This window comes from Tyto alba, unplaced genomic scaffold (genome assembly GCF_018691265.1).
Source record: "Tyto alba isolate M040663 unplaced genomic scaffold, T.alba_DEE_v4.0 Super-Scaffold_3, whole genome shotgun sequence".
NCBI lineage: Eukaryota > Metazoa > Chordata > Aves > Strigiformes > Tytonidae > Tyto > Tyto alba.
In genome coordinates, this window is record NW_024881304.1 from 7,072,663 (window position 1) to 7,092,917 (window position 20,255).

At 37.9% G+C, this 20,255-nt stretch overlaps 1 protein-coding gene across 6 annotated transcripts in view; it reads right to left on the reverse strand.

Annotated features, from left to right (window-relative positions):
- The window catches only part of EEFSEC (eukaryotic elongation factor, selenocysteine-tRNA specific), a 134,292-nt gene that overhangs the window by 80,271 nt on the left and 33,766 nt on the right, over positions 1–20,255 (reverse strand). For all 6 annotated transcript variants that reach the window (XM_042799554.1, XM_032994916.2, XM_042799551.1 and 3 more), the window contains exons 2-4: positions 14,262–14,469; positions 10,328–10,424; positions 7,319–7,483 (exon numbers count right to left, since the gene is read on the reverse strand). In XM_042799554.1, the coding sequence (XP_042655488.1) occupies positions 7,319–7,483; positions 10,328–10,424; positions 14,262–14,449 (450 nt within the window). In that variant the 5' untranslated portion in view covers positions 14,450–14,469. The remainder of the gene's footprint in view (positions 1–7,318; positions 7,484–10,327; positions 10,425–14,261; positions 14,470–20,255) is intronic.

The window sequence follows — 20,255 nt, forward strand, 5'->3', positions numbered from 1 at the left end:
AGATAAATCTAAATGTCAGCTGTCATCTTAATAGCTTATTAGATGTCTGGTTTTCTTTTCAACTTTGTTTTGGAGTTGCCAACCTACATATCTGTTTATCCCTAAATATGTTGCTGTACTGAAGCCAAACTGCTCACTAATATAACATACAAGAATATATTCCATTTCTCCAGTTGAGGCACTCTTTTGTACTGGGATACTGAGTTTTTCCATCAGATCCAGCAACCCGCTACACTGGTAATTCCCAAAGAGCTACAGAATACTGAGCATCACAGACTACACATGGAAGTCACATCCACCAGCAGTCTAAACTAGTCAGGAGAGCACACTAATGTGTCACACTAATGGGGAGAACACCTACAGACCTGGGAAAGCGAATGCAGTCACTAATGAAACTATTACACTTCAGTGCCAAGATCAACCTCAGAACAACTCTACCTGTATAATTTTCCTGTGAGTCCACTGGTTCCCTATTCTTCAGCTAAGTCTCTTTCTCACCTTGTATTTCTGTAACAACTTTCTTTAGCTCTTCTAACAGTTCTCATAAGACAAATGATTTAGTGAAATCTGGACCAAAAAAAAAAATTTTGATATATTTAAGAAAATCGGTTGCATCAAAAATATGATGTTAATCTCGCAGTATTTTCATCTACTCAGAGTCAAGATGATGCTACATTTCATTTTCATTTTGAACCCTATTAAACAGGGTACCAGTTCATAGGCAATGATAACTCTCTGCACTGTCTATTAAGCCAAAATTATCTGTGTGGTGATAGCACAAAATGCACACTTTAAATTATCTCATGCATTAACCACAACCAGTCAGTATTGCAGATAACCCTGAACAAGCAATCAGTATCACAGAAATACTGCAGAAGTTAAAATCTACCTTGGAGAACAATACTGTTTCCAGCAATATTGCACCTCCATGGGAGCCTAGATCCTAGACAGTCATTTAAAGATGGTTTAAATGGATAGAGGCAATGAAGAAATTGAATGCAAATCTCTTCAGATCCACTGTAGGAAGAACCCTGTATACTTCAAGTAATTTTTCTAAGCCATTATACTACAATCAGTCTCTAGGCTGACAGAGAGCACAGGGTACATCTATCTAGACCTCCAGCTAAAAAAAAAAAGCTGCAGATGAATTTCAGTATTTGAAGAGTTAATTGGCCAGCACTGACAAGGCTACTTTTCTGCCTACAGAGATCACATTAGACACACAAGCTCCAAAAATACAGTGTATGGTTTGGATTAGCACTGCTGAGGCTGGCTGCTCTCCCCTGGCTTCCTTCCCTTCTGCTCTGACCAAGTAGAAAAAAAAAATTTAAACCCCGTAATACATATTCGGCTCCCTTTCTACTGTGTCTTATCCCTGGTCCTGAATAAAACAAAACTCAACGCACAAAGTCGTTTACCTTGCTCCCTCTTTTTACTGTCCCTACATGATACTTAATAAAAAATTGCAAGAGATGTGAACTAAACCACTGTAATTCAGTAACAGGTAGTGAAAGAATAGCAACATACAAATCTCTTCCTGAGTGTTTTTATTCCTAAGCCTCTTTAAAGTCTAAAGTTAACTACAATTTTTTAAATACAAAATTGAAGTGGATTCTGTTCCTTGGGGGTTTGGGTTTGTTTTGGGGGATTTTTTTGAGGGCACAGTGTTGGTTTGTTTTTTTAAAGTGTGAACTAAAACAGAAATAAAAAGCAAAAAAACCACACAGTAAAAAGTTAAACCAATACACTGAAAATGAGGGAACCAATCTTTAGAAAGAGTTTAGCATCTGCTACTCTTACTCTCTCAAGAGATGGAGCCAAAAAGATTTGAGAAGTTTTTATTGCCAGATCTAAATTTCATTCCACAGGCACCGGATCAAGTCTTTAATCCTTTACTTAACCACAAAGAACTGTGCTTAGGAGTTTAATTCTTCCAAAATAACTGATAATATCCTAAATGTTGAAAGCAGAGTACTTTCTAGTATAAGCCAAATCCTGCATGTTTTGCTTTTAAGTAAATGCCACAGCAAATGCAAACCCAGTAGGATTCACACTGATGTTTTCTAGGAAAGGAGAAAATCTCAAAAAAACACAACCCATGCTTTAGAAGTGGCAGACAATTAAACAGTTTAATACTTGTACTGAACTAAACCGCATGTATAACATTATGTGTTATGTTTAATTTATTGATTTAGGATTTAAGATTCTTGTATTTTTTAATATGTATTATGAACTGCCTTTTCACAGTTTTATCAGTCACATTTAATTGATTCTCCCCCCCAACCCAATTTTCTGAACTGCCCTTCACAGAATTTCAATAAAAAGATAATGCTTAGGGCAAGCTGGACTTCTTCCCCAGCAGATGAACCATATCATTTTAAATGCTGTTTATATCAGTATTGCGCAAGAAAAATCCAAGCAGCACTGGAAAAAACAGATGTAAAAACAGCAGACGTACTCTCAGAAAACTTAGCAAGGATTCTATCTATTTGCAGTGCAAAAACCAGCCGAGATATCCTGAAATTTGGAAGAGATATATTATGAGGTCCAAAGAACTCAAAAGGGTAGTGGTGAAAATTTATTTAAGATTTCACCATGAAAGTGAATACATACAAGAGTCTTCGCAATCCTATTCAGTGCAGTTTGATTCAACTTAATTTTCTGGGATTTAAATGTTCTCTGGCAAGACTTAACTGCGCAACTCTGTGCAAAAAGTCCTTAAATACACTGAAATTTGTTCTTACTACATTTATATACAAAAGCTTACTAATCAGAGGTCTTGGGACATCAGATATGCTAAAATACCCATGTGGGCAAAAGCAGATCTATCTGTTTAGATTTGAACAACTACAGCGGTTTGAAGGAAATAGTCTTGAAAATACTATTTGGGTTATGCTAGCAGACACTGGAGAATTTTTTTGTTGGATGAGCCAGAATGTTTGCCAAAAAACAGACAAAGGTTATCTAGCCAGCAAAGAAGCTTAAAAAAAAAAAAAAAAAACCAAAAAAAAAAACCACAAATCCTCTTTTGATATGGTGGAAGTACATGAAGCATCGCAGTGTCACACTTACAAAATGATGCTTCTTATAAGTTCATAAAGTCAATATAATTTGACATCAAATAGTCCCTTGCCAGGACAGAATCCATTACTGATTTAAATTGACACTCATTTACTAGGAGACTTGACAAGATTAACAGAAGCAAGTTTCTCGCATTTTTCATATTTGATGTCTCAGGTGACCTCTAAAACACCTGGATGACTTCTCTCCAACTACAAGAGAATCATTTCATAAACATACTTGCAACTTTTGGGATTGAAATGCTCAACATTAGTAACAGCAATTGTCTACTGCAAACCTCAGGGATGGTGAAGGCTGGACCCAGTATGAATATTCCTCTTCCCCTTTAATGATAGCAGCTCAACCACACCTAGCAAATCAAAAATCTGACAATGTCTGAAGAGGCACCTCCCAAGGCCAGTCTTATGACTGGGTGTCCACATGATTTATTACATAAGAAATAACTTTGTACTATATTACACCAGATGCATTATTGGCTTCAGCACACAAAAATCCCCACATGATTCCCTACAGAAAAACACCAATGTAACCATTTACCAGTAGCAGAGCTACTCAGCCTTCAAGGCACTCATGAACTTCTGACAAAATGCTGTACAAAATAGCAACATACTGTACTTTTATATAGGATCCAATGAAGCTATTAACCTCCACCAGCCATTCAGCTTGCATCAACTTGCTCTAACATTTGTCAGTAATTACATTAAGCAGAACAGAGAGGAACTTGAATATAAAGCAAGAAGAAAAGTTTCTACTTCTTACAAGCCCTGAGAAAAACAACAGTGGTCTTTGCACTTGACTGGCACGTATATGCTTTGTGGCTGATATATACCTGCAGCACTTGATCACAGGTAAGGCAATGCTGAGTCAACACTTTCAGGATGACCAGATTTATATCCACTAACTGTGTACATCTATCTCTGCCTCCTCACTCAATTCAGACTTGACCTCTTCTATGATCTTTCACAACTCTTAAGACAGAGAGTGATTCTTATTAACCAACCTGGAACATCTGCTGTGTCCTAAAACATCTTTAAAGGAATATTAATATATTATCATCTGTTTTACCCAATCTTCCCGTATTTCTGATGTGCTTGCAACTACACAATCCAAAGCCAGAATCACTAACACCGGGCAGAAGGAAGACCACATGCTATATAACAGTTTGCACTACTTCTCACACAAGGAGTTTTTTTGTTTTGAGACAATAAGAACAAAAGTCCTGATCCATGCCTGTTTTTTTGCCTTTTAAGTAGCTACTGTTCTTAAGCTACTAGGATTTTTTTTCACCTGGCTACGGAAGGCAAAGATACTTCACCCTCACTGAAAAAAACACTTTCCTTTTTCAATTAAAGCATGCTTTAAAAAGACACAGCAGCACTAGAATTTGTCATTCGTGCTCACTTAAACAAAATTCACTAAACAAAATATAATTAAGACAAATATTTTGAAGTGTTATCACCAAACCTATCAGTAAAATAAAATTAATCCATATTGAAAAACTCCTTACTATTCAAACTCCAAGATTTTTTACAAAGCAAAAATAAAAATGTCACAAGTTGTCACAGTTTATAAACTGGAAGACTACAGAGATTGAAAGACCACTGAAATAATATTAAAAGACATTCAGAATTCTGCCAACACTACATTTTTCTGCAGAAAACCTCGGTTCATGCTCTTCAAGGTGGATTTCAATTGCTGGTGAGCAAACAGTACTAACTCAATTGGATAGCGAACTGTTTGCTGTGTCAAAGCTTTTTGCCAAACACATATATATATTTTTTCTTTTCACTATACGGATAATCAACCCCAGATGGCAATTTACATAGGCAACAGCATAAAGGAATCCATGCACTGCCGGTGCTCTCACCCTCAATCAGAGCAAGCATGGGCGTTTGAGAATGTCACTGTTTATTTTTAATTGCTGTGTCCCTCCTTTGTGCAGGTTCAAGCGGTCAAAGATGTCGAAGTCCATTAGTAGAACTGGAAGGTGATGCCACTTCATTTGGTGAGAGGGTTCTTCAATTTTAAAAGGCAGCTGGTTTGTAATGTCCCTAAATGCCCAGTGGGTACCAGCTGTCAATCTCTGTTACCATGGGGTCAGGGCAAAAAAAGGTCAGAGAGAGTCATAAACCACAATGTGTTGTGAAATGTGCTTCCTCTGTTACCTTGTAGGCCTGAGAAAGGTTTGACCTTTTATAGGTATCCTAACCCAACTCTGCATGATGCTAGCAGGGGTAAGTACAACACACAATTCAAACTTACAAAAGGTGCTTCCTTTTACAGTGCCTTGATTTTCGTACCTGTACAATATGAACATGAACATTCACAATCTGCTAGTGACAAAAAAAACAAAATGCAAAACTCTCCCCACCACTATTACCACTCAGACGTATGGATATGTCATCTATTTCACACAAGGCAGTGGAAGGATTAATTCATTAACAGCAACTGAAAATAACTAAAATTTTAAGGGAAGTTGTTAATGCCATAAAAGCCAAGCGATCTTGCTTCTCTTTGCCAGTGACCTACCTGCTACTTGCCTTTCACTTCACTACTCTCTCAGCCATCTGGGAAGAAAGTATCTTTTGAAATCCCACTTAAAGCCTTTCCTACTGTCCTTTTTAAAACTCATTTGCCACAGGCAAGCTATTCACCATATTTTTGTCATTTTCCCCTTCATATGGATCCTCAAAGGGCAGACTAATTCCTAAACGTATTTCTCCAAAACATTCTTGGACTGCACATGAAGAGCTGAACAGCCATTTCCAGATATAATCTAGTTATGCATTCTTTCTTTGCAAGAAATAATTACTCTGCTCTGTCTCAACCCCATCTCCCAGAGCACAGGAAGTTTGGCCAGTGCTGTGCCAAAAGGGCAGTAGCTAACTAGCTATGCCAGGCCTGTGCTGGGCAGGAGCCACTCAGCAGCCTCATACTCCTCACTACTCATCCCTCCCTGGACCCCTTGGGCAGGCAGGCCCAGGACAGCAAGCAGGACACAACAGAAAGGGGAACACTGGCAAAGGTTGAAACAGAGCTACAATCCCAGAAAAGCATCTTCCCTGCAGGAATTACAAGCATGGCTCCCAGAATGGGCTGCATGCTGCAAATGAGAATATGGGCAGTGAGGAACCCCACTGGGAAAGCAGACATGATGGGGTACATATCATGCAAATCACTTTTATGCAAAGGACAATATGATATAAGCTAGATAGCCACAGGTATCACAGAAGAAGCTGACCAAAAATTAGTTTTCAGCTATCAGCAGAGTATTTCAGGTGAATTCAGAATGCTTTCCTTAGCCCCTCACCTGCCCGCAAAGTACAGGCAAAAATGAGAAAGAAGCATGTTTGCTTGTTGAAATAAGGTCCTTATAGTAACACAACTTGGGAAAATACTGACAGCACCAAAAGGGTGTCATCCAGGCTTGTTCAGCCAAAAGGTGCCTTCTCTCAGAATGTAACCACTGGGTCCACTTTAAGGGGCAGCTGCAAAATGCTCCACAGTCTTGACTCATTTTGGGCAATTAATAAACAGTCCAAATCAGCATCTGTGAAATAGGCTTCATCTGTTCCAAGTATAAAGTCATCTTGTTTTCTTTTAAAGGATTAATATATTTTAAGAAAATAAAATAGTAACAACAGGTAAGCAGTTCAAAGGCCACTGAAGGGCCTCTTGAATTTCTACAGGCTCTCTAAAATACCCAACGGCAGCACGCTACCTACTGCATCCCAGCAGTTCTCCCAGAACACACTGACATCAATTAAAGCCTCAGCAAACAGAATGTGCATCGAGCAATTCAATGCCCTCCTCTTGTAATTTCCTTCACTCCCAGACATCTCAGAAAGCCTACCTACTCAGACTCTTTTGCAAGCCTTCACTGTAGCACATCTCAAATGAAAGTAACCTCACTCAAACCTTGTTCAGTCCTTGAGCATATCCTATCTTGGAAACATGGCCACATTGCTTTTCTGAATTCAGAAGTCTAACATTCTAACATAGGTCAGTCTTCTCTCCTCTTCATTCACATAAAATTCAGCAGGTAACTTCACTGGCTGGCTTATTTAAAAACCTCTATGTCTTCTTCCTATTATAAACTGGCTTACAGTAGAGTACAAAAAAAAAAAAAAGACACTGAAAATAATTGAATAATTTCAGATTGAAAGAGAACACTCTCATCTTTGTTGATTGTCTCTTTCTACCAGAAAAATAGGGGAAGTGAAAATGAGAGACTCACCTTCAGGGCAGGAATCTCCACATTGTCACCAAGGCTAACAGAGCCAGAAAGAATAGTCCCTGTCATCACTGTGCCTTGACCCTTGATAGAGAAACAGTGGTCGACTGCCATAAGGAAGTGTCCCGAGGGGTCTCTTGATGGCAGGTAAGCCTGGGACTTCAGGACCTGAAAAAAAAGATAAAAGCAGCACCATGCCTGGGTGAAAAGTCATGACAACCATACAGCAAAAGGAAGGCAAGCAGATGATTGATTGAGCAAGCTTGTGGTTTTACTGATTTCAGGCATCTCCCAATGAGCTTAGAATGCACCAATGTCAAATTAACTGTGTGCGCCATAGAGGAGACGCACAGTTAACAGCAGGAACAGTTCGATTTTCTGCCTTAGAAAGATTTGGTGCTGCACATTTAGCTTGGTTAGCAAAACTGCACTGGCAATACAGTTGCTGCCAAACTCAATATAAACACTGCAGCAAAGCAAAAGAAAAAAAATCCTGTACGTGTTCTTCCACACCTCCCCCCCCCCCCCCCCCCTTTTTTTTTTCCTATCTCAAAAATACAGTTTTACAGTGTGTTTTGCTACTTCAGCTTTTTTGGATTTTGTGAAAACAAACTTATATACAGATATTAGTGCCCCATAAAGCCCATCCCTGCCTCCCTCCCAGAAAAACTGTTATACTGCGTTAAGTTTTCAAAGTCAACTTCCCCTTCAGATTTCTGTTAACATTTCTTGGGGGATCAAACCACTAAGAAAAATATCTACATAAGTACAATTTCCTAGAGAAATTACCAAATCTTAGGATTTCTGTTTTGCTGATAAATACTACGTTTCTTAAAATATATAATTGTATACAGAAGACCTTAATTACAGAAATGCAGTCATGTACCCAACAGTGCTTCAAAGGAACTGGTTCACTCCTGTCTCAAATCACTTTTGATCTCTGACTCTGTTATAACATCAGCATATAAACTTGGCACTGCCTTTAATGTCTGCTTTTAAAGTCAGAAACTGCAGGTTAAGCCTGCAGTTGTAATAGCAGAACAATGGAGAGGGTCTCTTATCAAGGACAGAAAGGATAATACCTTGAAGCTCAATGGCAGGGCTCACACAGCATTTGCCAGATCTTCTAGTATCAGCTCTCAGAGGTGACAAGCAGCTGCAACATGGACATTTCCTTCAAAGGTTTTAACCCTGGGGAACATCCCAGTAAATCTACCCAGAACCAAATGAATGTAGAATTAAGGACTTGCCTATCTTCACCTCTCTAGACATTGCTGTGGGCAACAAGGTTCTTGCTAAGTCTGTTTTAAGGCAATACCACACCACATCATTGGCCTCTATACAAGCCAGGCTGCCCTGGGCCCTAGATTTCTGATGACTGGTGCTGCATCCTAACTTCAGCAATTACAAGTATTTTAAACCTGGCAGAATCCAAAGCATCCAAATCAGACCTTTACAAGTCTGCAAAGAATGATGCCTTTGTTTCAGGACTACTTTCTGCAAATAACAGTGGCACCCCTTCAGGACAAAGATGCTAGTTTTCCCTAAAGCTTGCTCACAGAAAGGGTGACAAGTCTACTACAAGTTACAAACTGCTTTCAAACAGCTATTTTAAGTGTCCTGCCCTTCACAGTATAAGCTTCATGCCATATAACTTATTGCATAACTTAGTTTTTTGAAGACCTGAGAACTTATTCTCTCCCCACAAGAAAAACAACCGAAAAACAAAACAAACAAACAAAAAAAAAAAAAAAAAAAAAAAAACAAAAGCACCCATATTGCTGGAACTAAGGATACCTGTGAAGCATCAGTTTGCTTTAAGTCTTCTCTTGATCATATGGGCCTGATATATTGATAGTTATACAATCATATAGCTTTATTCAGGTTCTACCTCATTCAGGGTGCAGGGTAAATCCAGGCTATGCTTTTTATTTTTTGCAGATGTGCAAGGCATGCAGTAAGCAAGACATAGTAGCACAAAGAAAGATGGTGTTCTAGAGAATGGATTCTAAGGTTCCTTATGCCAGAACTCCCATGTATTGTCATTCTCTTAAAAATAAAACTTTCCACATGTAATCACTAGCTATACACCTCAGACTGTCCAAACAGAAACCCCAAAGCTTAACGGAAGTGCTATGCACTCACAACAGCAATCAAAATTGGCAGGTACTATGATCTGAACACAAGCATGTTCCAAAAGAGTTTTAGTTTCCTTAAATTTGGCAACCAAAATTAGTAAGCTCAGTAGACTTAACTCCTTTGTGCCTCAGATTCCCAATCTAAATGTGGATTAAAGTCACCTCTACACTTCCTATAGGTCTTTTGGAAGTAAATTAACTGTTTGCCAAGTGCTCAAGACCACAGTGATGTGTGCCAAAGAAAAGTCCAGGAGGAAATTAATCATTCTGAATGCAGAGCAGTATTTGAATGGAGTCGTGAGGCCACACAGAGAATAACGAGAATTAAAACAAAATACGGACTACCTGCTCACTAGTTGAGCCCTGTCCATCCTGTGCAAGGAATGAGGTAAGGGTTGTTTAGAATAAAAAAATCATGCCCTTAAAGACTGAATCATAATACACACACAAAGGAAGGAAACAATTCCCAATGTGTAACTTTTGAGAGCTTGACTTTGCTTTACTGTTGTCTTAACTGTGGTGCAATTATAAAACAACACCTACCAAGGGTTTGGCAGAATTTTAAAGCTATTTTTATTCATTATGCTTCACAATTCTTTCAACTTTAAAAGCAATTTCACCACATGTGATAGCTGTTTCTGAAGACACAGCTATTGCAAGGCATTGAAGCCTAGCAGTTGAAAAAGGAGATCCACTTTTGGGGCATGCAACCTCAGCTTCTCCACTCACAGGAAGGAATCCCTGAAGAATCACATTCCTTAAAACTGACATTAGTGCAGGAGTTCCTCAGGTCTAGATACTAATACAGTGTACTCCAAAAGACTTAGAGAAAAGTTTGAGCACATTTTACATTATTATGTTCTTCATCAGGTACCTCAATTAATTCAGAAACACCTAGCGGGTTCTCAGACTCTGGGGCTTCTGGTCCACCGGGTTTTGCTGCAACAGCAACAATAGGACACCCACAGAACCTGAAAGAGAGAAAGACTCCCACCATTAGAGTACAGATCTCCTATATGTGTCAATGTAAAGTAGTTCCAGGCTCATCTGACAATAAAGGCAAGGAAACTCCCTCAAATTCTCCCTCAAATATCTGCTCTTCCCCCATAGTGAATAACTGACGATGTTTTTTCTTGAATTACTAGCATATGCACTATTGGACTTCACTGTGAAATCTTCAGTCCTTGTTTAGTATTATCTACTGATTCAACCCCATAGCAGTCAGCCAAAAGCAAGACTTCCATTTATTTCAGAAGCAAAAGTCTGTTACTGAGTCTTACTGCAGTAGCTTTGCATTCAGGCCATTTCACCTGGAGACTAGCACTGTTTTCAACTTTCATTAAAACAATTATAACCCTATCTGTGTAGAGTCATAAACTTCAAAATGGGAGCCAAATGCAAGATGGCACATGATGTCTACATGAGTCTGCAGGCAGACTGCAAGATCTGCAGACAACAGAAAGATCTAAATCAGCTGAAACCAAAGTTCATGAAACGCACAAATCTCAGACATGGAAAGGCTCAGAGAAGAGCAGTACCTCCACAGCTGACCTCAGTTTAGCTTTTCCCTTACAATGACTTTTACTCTTCAAGTCCTTAATCATCATCTTTTTTTACAAATTCAGTCAGCAGACTTAACTTTTGCTCCCTGAAATGAAACCTCTTGTTTGAATCACCTGATAGATTGTTTTGACTACATTTTGGAAAGGGAAGTTAGACTATAAGTGAAATTATTACTGAATTTTTGCAAACATCAGGATTAACCATGTAAAATACATACATATTAAAGCAATGGAGTAATAATCAGCAATAACACAAAAAATTTATTGGTTCTCAAACACTTGATTCTTATGCAACAGATTCAGACCAAAAGTAGTTATTGTGGTCATCCTTCTGACACCCACCCCTCAGATTTTATCTCAAAAAGGGAGTGAACTGGAAGAAAAAGACAGTGCCTTGACAAAGAAAAAAATGCTAAATCCTATGGAGGGAGCTCATTTAGTGACCAAACAGTAATCAAGCATATAAAGGATTTTCTTTGTTTATATTCCATAGGTCTGAGGCATTTAAGGACAAAGGGTAATAACACATGTGCACTGAAAAGTCCTGTGATTAAGCATAAAACTTCTAGAAATTTATTTTCCTACAAATACTTTAGGGCATTGTATTGCAATAAATAGAAGTTCACGCCAAACCAGGTGCTCTACTCCTTTTGCTATATACCAGAATAAACTGCAGTAATCATATACTGCCTTTGGAGGCACTTCCAAATATGAATCAGTCCTACTAAAACTCTTACTCCATCACACCAATATATTGCCAGCAGAGTTTAGACCCTGCTGAACAAGATAAAAGCTGGCATGCGCAAAGAATTATGAAAAAAAATATAAGTTCCATTCATAGGGACAGTTTGCTTTTACTTCAGGTATCACTCCATGGAACAAGTTTTGGTTAGGTCAAATTTACAAGTATCAAACTACTCAAATATACAACAATTAGTTTCCTCTGATTATTTTTTTTACCTTCCATGGAATCTCCTAACACTACAATAATTTCGCTAGCATCAATGGCAACACCTACTCTGTAGATGCAACAGACTTCAGATTTGCTTACTACTATGGAATTTTGCATGCATGCCTGTGTGTGTAGGAAAATAATAATCAACAAGTAAACTATTCCTAGAAAAACACTCATTGCCAAGTGTTTGGGGTCAGAGGCAACTGGTCAAATGGTCTGAGCCTATGTCCCACTAATAAGAGCAGTTTAGAAATACAAAAACAGTTAAAAATCATGCATTTGGAAATTCAAAGTCAAGCGGGAAAGAGGCTGTCAAGAAACAACACATTCCTGAGATACAACAGGACAAGCACCTTACAGTCAAGCCCAGGTCAGCAGTGCTTTCAAAGCTGTGCTTTAGCACTGACCGCACATGCGAAAACTGAATTTTTGTTACAAGAACAATACACAGACACATCCAATAAAAGAGCATTTCTAGGATCCAAAATTCCAATGAGTAATTAAAACATTATCACAGGACCACTTCTCTCCTGGTAGAATCACAGCTGTTGTGATCAGCTGATACACATCCTTGTATTCAAAGTGGGCTAGAGGTAAGGACCTCACAGCTAGTATGTCAACTGTTTCATAAACTCACTTCCCCTCCAGTTTTTACAGTCTGTTAATTTCCAAGACACGTTGGAAAGACCCATCTGTACTCCAGGACATAAAGAAAAGATTTAATTCAGAGTACATAAAAAGTGTTTCTGAACATCAGTTTCCTTACAAAAAATTGTCTTCCTTTCATGAATATAGAATTAGAAAGGTCTTTTTCCAATCATTCTCAATATGATCTTGGACTAAACCAAGAATGAAATACCAGCTGCAGCAGGAATTACTGCCATTCAAGAAAAATAAACAAATTTTAAAAGAAGGATAAAATAAAACTGATCAGTATAGTAAGATAAACTCTCTGAAAAATTATTAGCTTTTTGGCAAAGATGAGAAACAGATAAAAGATAACTATTAATTGTAATACTGCTTAATTCACATTCTCTATATCAACCTTTCAAACAGACAAATAAAATCATAAGACAGACATTAGATAATTATCTCTAAATTCTCCTAACTTTATTATCTCAATTCTACCCCATTGGGATTACCTGAGAATTTGATGAACAAATTCACAGCTATAAAAACTGTTGATCCAAAATGCTTTGATATACTGCAGGTGTCCCCTTTCTCTAACTCCCCTGAAATGAGAGGCAGCAACCTACAGAGAAAACCAAGCCACCCTGTATTTATTTGCCCTTAAATCAACAGCTGCCAGAGCAAAACAAAAGTTGTACGATTCTAAGTTCACAAGAGAGAATTTCACTTTCTTGGTGACCTCCATACCATTCCCAGCACAATGAATGGACCCAAGAATAACAGAGGAGCTGGAAAGACACCAAGATCTTCATAGTCACTACTGTGGCAAAAAGGGACATTGCTCTGCCATCACGAATAAGCTAAGGCCATGAACTGACATATCCAACTAAGTTTTCCTTTTTTCATCCTGGTGAAATGCTTTCCTCTGTACACTGAAACATATCCCTTTGATTCTTCAAATCAAAATGTGACCTAACAGCTATAAAACATGGAAGTCAATGTCCCCTTATGACCCTGGGCAAAGCAAGCTGTGCTTCAGTTTGTGTAACTACTCAATAAATATTGTGCCTGTATTCTATCTTCCCACTTCATAACAGCCGCATTTCCACTCATGAATCTCACTGCCCTTCACTAATTATGTACTTCAATTAATTTACCTAAACAGGACTGACCAACATCATCCCAGCCAGAGCAACAGTGCATTATATAAGCTTCCATCATTCTGCTCTCCCTAGCTGGGGCAATCACATTTTTCACCCTCAGTTAAGGAAGAGCCCTCAGTTAAGGAGTGAGAGACTTGCAGATCACAACAAAAGTTGCAAGCCCATAAGCTAAAAAAACCCCAAACAAACAAAAACCCAAAACAAACACAACCAACAGTTTTTCACCTGGATATTCTGGTTTTGTTTTATCCAATCTGACCTCCAAGCAGCCCTTTAAACTGAAAAGCTTCATTATAGGAAAATATTTCTCTACACATGATACCTGCAAGATGAAAATTCAGGACTGCATTTGAGTTTCTGGTAATCTTTCCACTCTTCTCATCATCTTTGCTAGATGCCTTGGTATGTTCAGAAGCATGTTGGAAGAGAAATGCGAGTGAAGTATTTTTTGGTAAACACTTCATTACAGGTTAGCTGTTAATATTACTGTAAACTTACTTAGTATTTTCCAAGGTCTTCTGCATTTTCTTAGTCATCTTCTCAATGGCACTTTGTCTCTTCCCCTCTGGAAGGAGATCTATTTTGTTCAGAACTACCACCATCTTCTGGCAGGCAATTTGCCCAATTACCAAGCACTCTGCTGACTGCGTCTGCATCCCTTTTGTCACATCTATTACAAGCATCATCAAATCAATAATCTGGGCACCTAGAGGAGAATTCACAGTCAGTACTGCAGTGGCATAAAAAGATTAAGGATCATTTTCTCAAATAGTTTCCATAAAAACTATACAAATATAGGTACAAATGCATAGAAATATAAACAAAACACAAGTCAGAGCAAGCACTGAATGTACAGCTGTGTGTGAAAATAAGACCCCAGGAACTTAAGCTATTATATGCTACCACAGGATCATAAAAAATATGGAAGCATCTGACAGTTTACATCTTCCTCCACATTAACAGTTCAAGTTTAAGGACATTATGACTGTCTTTAAAAAAAAAAAAAAAAATTACCCTTGCAGCAACACAACTATGACATTTGTCCCAATTAAAAGAGATCATTTAAGAAGCTAAGCAAAAATACGATGCAGTCAAAGGAACACAACATTGCAAACAGTTCCACACTCAGAGCAACCCCAGTAAGAGCCAACTACACGCCCCATAACTATGTCTGCAACACTCAGTCCCCACCTGCTTCCCACCATTTCTTCTTTCAGAGTCCAAAATCTGATAAAAGTGAAAACAAGATGAGCACCCCTAGAAGTTTATCCAAAGTCTAAAGAAATTCCTACAATCCCTCAATGTGAGGAAGAGGTGATTTAAACCCTGCAATATATTATCATTCACTCCCAATTCAGATCTACGTAACTTGAACACACACTTCATATACAGCCACAAACAGATCTGACTCTTAGATCTCTTCAAGAAAAAGTGCCTATATTTTAGGCTAAAGTTACCCATCATGCTTATGGATTGTTTTTATTTTCTTTTTCAAAGTATTGTTGTCATGATCACTTACATTCTTTCACTGAAGCAACCCGATTCCAATGGACTTAAATTAGTTTTCAAGGAAACTTTTGATGAGCATTGGGCCTTCCACTAATTACATTCAGAATTTTCCTGTCTCATTCCAGGTAACTGAAATATTTTGAATACCACAAAAGTAAAGTGCAACAGACTTTAATGTTCAGAAAATTTAAATATAAAAAACTAAAACAAAATCTGAAGTTGAACTACCAGAAAGTTATATGTTAAAAAACACATTCTGAAAGAAGATAAAAGCTAGAAATTATGCAAAATTACATAATTCTAAATTTAAGTACTTTTAATATTTGCCTTAAGCTTTTGATCAGATGAACAAGAAATCAATACAACTGTTCCTTGTTCCTTTGCCCTTTCCAACCTTCCCCTCCCCACGTTTTTTTATTTTTTTTAAAGCTTTTACAATGGCTATGACAACAGCTACCCTTGTTCGTAATTCCCATGAACTCAGGATAGGAAATCATTCTGAGGTTGAAGTGCAGGGGTGAATGAGTGGGTGGGAGCTACAACAGGAAAAAAAAAAAATTATGGTTACAAATGACTATTTTCAACCTACCAAAGCTTTCATCTTGTAATAATGAATGTTAAACCCTTCCGAGTGCTAGTTGGATAATTACATTTCCAAAGCTCCTGCAGAATTTTCACCAATACTTTCAAATATCTCTTCTTGACAAACTGAAAATAGACTTTCTATCTTCAAAAGTATTTTTCATTTTTATTGTTTCAATAATTGTATTTATTTAGAACTTGCTTAAATTATAACACAAGCACCATCGGGGCTGTACAAAAAGCTCAGACTTTATATCCCATACAGAAGTGCACACCTAAGGGATGGGAAGCAAGGGGAATGAACACCATGAAAATAGGGCAAAACACTTAATCGGAATGCATGCATTTGTGAGTACATGCACCACAGGTTTTTTTAAACTTAATGCAATACCCGTATTTTGTATTAAACTATTGTACAGTAGTTCTTACTATACAGGTGACATCCTTAAAATGAATGTGCATTAGTAATTAAAACCAGACCACCAAACCAAATTCTTTACCAATAATATAAAAAGTACATCTAGTAAAATAACAACACTGTATCTTAAGTTTTAGCTAACTCTGTCATGACTACATGATAAGGATTGTCATGGCAATCCTTATACTCCATAATTAAGCCAAAATAATAAGATCCAAATCCAGCCATCAAAAGGGTGGCTGGTAAAATGCATTATATATGGTGTGGTATCTCTTCCCTCCAAGAGGAGACAAAATCTGCACGGAAACCGTTATATGCAGTTTCAGTACAAGGGTCACTTTATCTTGAAACACCAAATCAATTGCTTTGAATACATTTGTTATAAAGCAGGAACTTGTAATTGCTGTATTTATGAATTAGCAACACTTTTAAAGAGCCATAAAAATCATCAGCCCAGTTGCGAGGTCAAGATTGTCTACCTCAGAGAATTTCATAGCAAAGAGAAGATGAACAAAGGAAAAATAACTGTACAGTCCATGGAAAGACTCCAGAACATATATCACAACACTACAGACAAAAATATATTACAAGTCAAGGAAACAGCAGCATACCCAAGTCTGCAAATATGCACCCCAGTACAACTATTGTGCCTCCTCCAAAGCTTTAAGGTGCTAACTGGCCACAGTTCATAAGAGATGTTGCAAGATGGAAGAGAAAGCATGGCAGGGGGAGAGCTGGCACCCAGGCCCCGTGGGAAGCTGCTGCCCTTCAAGAGAGTCATGGAACCGAGGAAAGATCAGGACAGCATTGACAGAAATATTTTAACTGCATTTTCTGCATGAGGATGTTTTGTACATGTCTACTCATGCACATCAAGACATGAATGCTCCAATTACAGGACCCTTGGGTAACAAGGCAAAAAAATAAGGCTGAAATTTAGTTCCTTAGCTTTCGTCTTTGAGCTGTTTAACAAACCATCTTCAACAATTCACCTTCTTCCCTATCTCTCAATCTTCTCCTAGAGTTCCACATTTTGTTTATTCTAGAAGCCATTTTCTTAGTTGCCCTTCATACATGCATAATACTTCATCAAATACTAAAATGAAGTTATTTAGCAAAGCCAAAAGAAGGTGCACAGGGATTCACAAATGTAACATTATTAATCAAGAAAAAAGGTGACAAAAATTATAACACACACGCACACCTACCCACCCACCCACCCACCCACCCCCACTGAACCTGGAACCTCATTCAGGACCTTTTCCTCAGAGCATGTAAACAGTAATAGCTGACTTACAATATGTTTAACTTCATATTCACTATTTAAATAATCTCCATTGCACTAGTGATCAATCAACTCGCTACCATGTTGGATTTCAGTCAAAAGGACCAACATTCCTAAAAAATTTTCTACAGCAGGGCAAGATTTAACTAGGAAGGGTGAAGTGAGTATGGATTATAAGAGTATTCTCATGTATGTCATTTCATTTGGAAAGACCTTTAATTGAGGTATAAAAATATTATGGTCATACCAAGCAGAAACTCCAAAAATATCAAGAACAAAACAATGTGACAATATCACTCAATAAACCTGCACTATCTGAACACAGAATGCCTGTCATGGACTCTGTGTGAAATGTAACAAAAAAGAACTGAGACACCTTGCTTTTGCTCAAAAAAAAGGAGACAGGATATAGTCCCACACAGTTAAGAGTAATATGGAAGAGATGAGCATTCCTCAAGCCCTCAAAGCAGGCAAATGGCTTGAAATTACTCTGAACTAAGTAGAGACACATGCAAATGACAGGTCTGCATATAAGGAAGCACAACATTCAAGGAAAGTATTCTATCTGCATTGAAGGAGATCATATACTACCAATGATAAACGTATTCAAATTATTTCCCCTATAGAAAACACAGAGGTGTAACCTTTTATTTACTGTTTCATCTATGAAAGAGGTGTTCAAGAACATTCAGAAAGATAGAGAGTCCTCCTGACATGCAATTTCTCACTATGCTTGAAAATGCAAGATCAACAGTATCCTTTGTGTGATGACATAGAGCTCAGATGTAGCCCTGTAAAAAGCAAATGAAATAAACTAGTAGTCATCAGAAAACACAAGGGGGTGGGGAAAGATAGGAATTATATTGCAAGATAAGCAGCTAAACCACAGCAAAACCAAAGTGAAGTAGATAGTCCAAGTGAAGAAAAACAAACAAGATAGATAACAGGTGAACAGAGAGAATCTGGATGACAGCCAGATACAGGAAAAACACAAGACCAGCACCACAGAGAAAAAAGACTGCAAGAAGCACCAGCTAAACCTAGAGGCAGCAGCACTCATTCGCAAAAGTGACAGAGAACAGAGAATTCATAGATACTAAGAAAAATACCTTCACAGAAAAGAGAAAGAAAAAGTCCAGTCCCTGCTTTGAACAATCACATCCAACCCACTACTGTTTCTGAATTTTGGGGAGTATGTAATTACGAACAGCCATCAGGGAAGCAATTTACTACTCTTTACTCGTCGGACTAACTGAATCAGAGATGTCATAGATTACAAGTTTCAAAAGTGCAGAAAGTTTCCCTAAACTGGCTATCAGCTCCATCTCTCCAACGGAAGAGCAAAATGATATCATTTATATCACATCATTCATAGCTAGCTCTCACTCTTGATCCTGAAATAACTCAGCAGCTGCTGAGTACACTAAAAGAAACAAATAACCCAGAAGAATAGTATGCATTAAAAAGAAGTATTTATTGATGAAGTTTTAATCTCTAGGAGAAAATTCACCACATTCCCTGCATTTATGTTATTTAGTATATTATATTTTCAAACCTTTACTGAAATAGAAAGAAAGTCTTACCCAGAGTTCTGGGCAACAAGGTTGCATACCTTGATCCCCTGCATTAATGTGTTAATTAATGTCACATCCACCTTTGATTTCTACACAGCTTATATAAGTAAAGCACACTTGATTCTGCTCACTGAAGCTAAAGTAGACAACTTCTGCAATGTTTACATGCTACTGTCTCACATCCTTATGCAAAAGCATACAATTAGCAAAGCCAGATCTATTATACCAGTATTCACAAGGAAACACCATGTGAGTAGCCAACCTACAGGCTGCATTTTTAAAAACTGTAAAGCACTATAATTACCATGTTTATTTTGGAACAGAACATTACATCTGAAATAACAAATCCCCTTCAACCTTGACCGCAGAAGTTGTTGCAGTTCTGCATGTACATGAACTCAAAACACCTTCTATTTGTGCAACCTGTTGCATGCCTGTAAATTATATACTCAAACTCCCAGAATGAGCTGTGTGTAGATGGAGCCATACAGCAAAGCGCAACATTTAAAGTTAGCAGGCATTATTAGATCGGGGGGGGGGAAACAACACAAAAAAAAACCCAAACATTTCAGCCTCTCATATTACTTTATCAGTTCCAAAAGCTTATTATTATTTTATTATATGTTCACTGTGGCCACTTTCAGAGCCATTTGGTCATAAACTCCAAGCACTAAACTAGCTAGCAATTTCATCTGTACTGAAAAGCAAAATGAAAAAGCATTTTCAATAAACAAGCAGAATCTTAATTGTTCTCTCTTCAACAAATGTAAATCAATAGTAGAGCATTTACAAGTACTACTATTTTGGCAAGCATAAGTTTAGTATTGCATTAAATCCCCCCAAATCCATCAGCATAGAGCTGACTTGGCTCCAAACTGTAAAACCTGGGCTAGTGGAGGGAAGACGAGGGGGTCAGGTCCCCGTGTGAATGAGGGGGAGGTTTTGCATGCCATGCGAGCACAGAACATCAGCACGGATTCTGACTAGTGGCTTCTTTAAGCTACTGTGTCTTGTCCTGTTTGTGGTAATCTTTTTAGCTGACTTTGCACAAAGAGTACCACTCTTGTTCACAGGCACCGAAAGGAAGCAGAAAATGGAATCTGAAATGTAAAAATAAAATAATT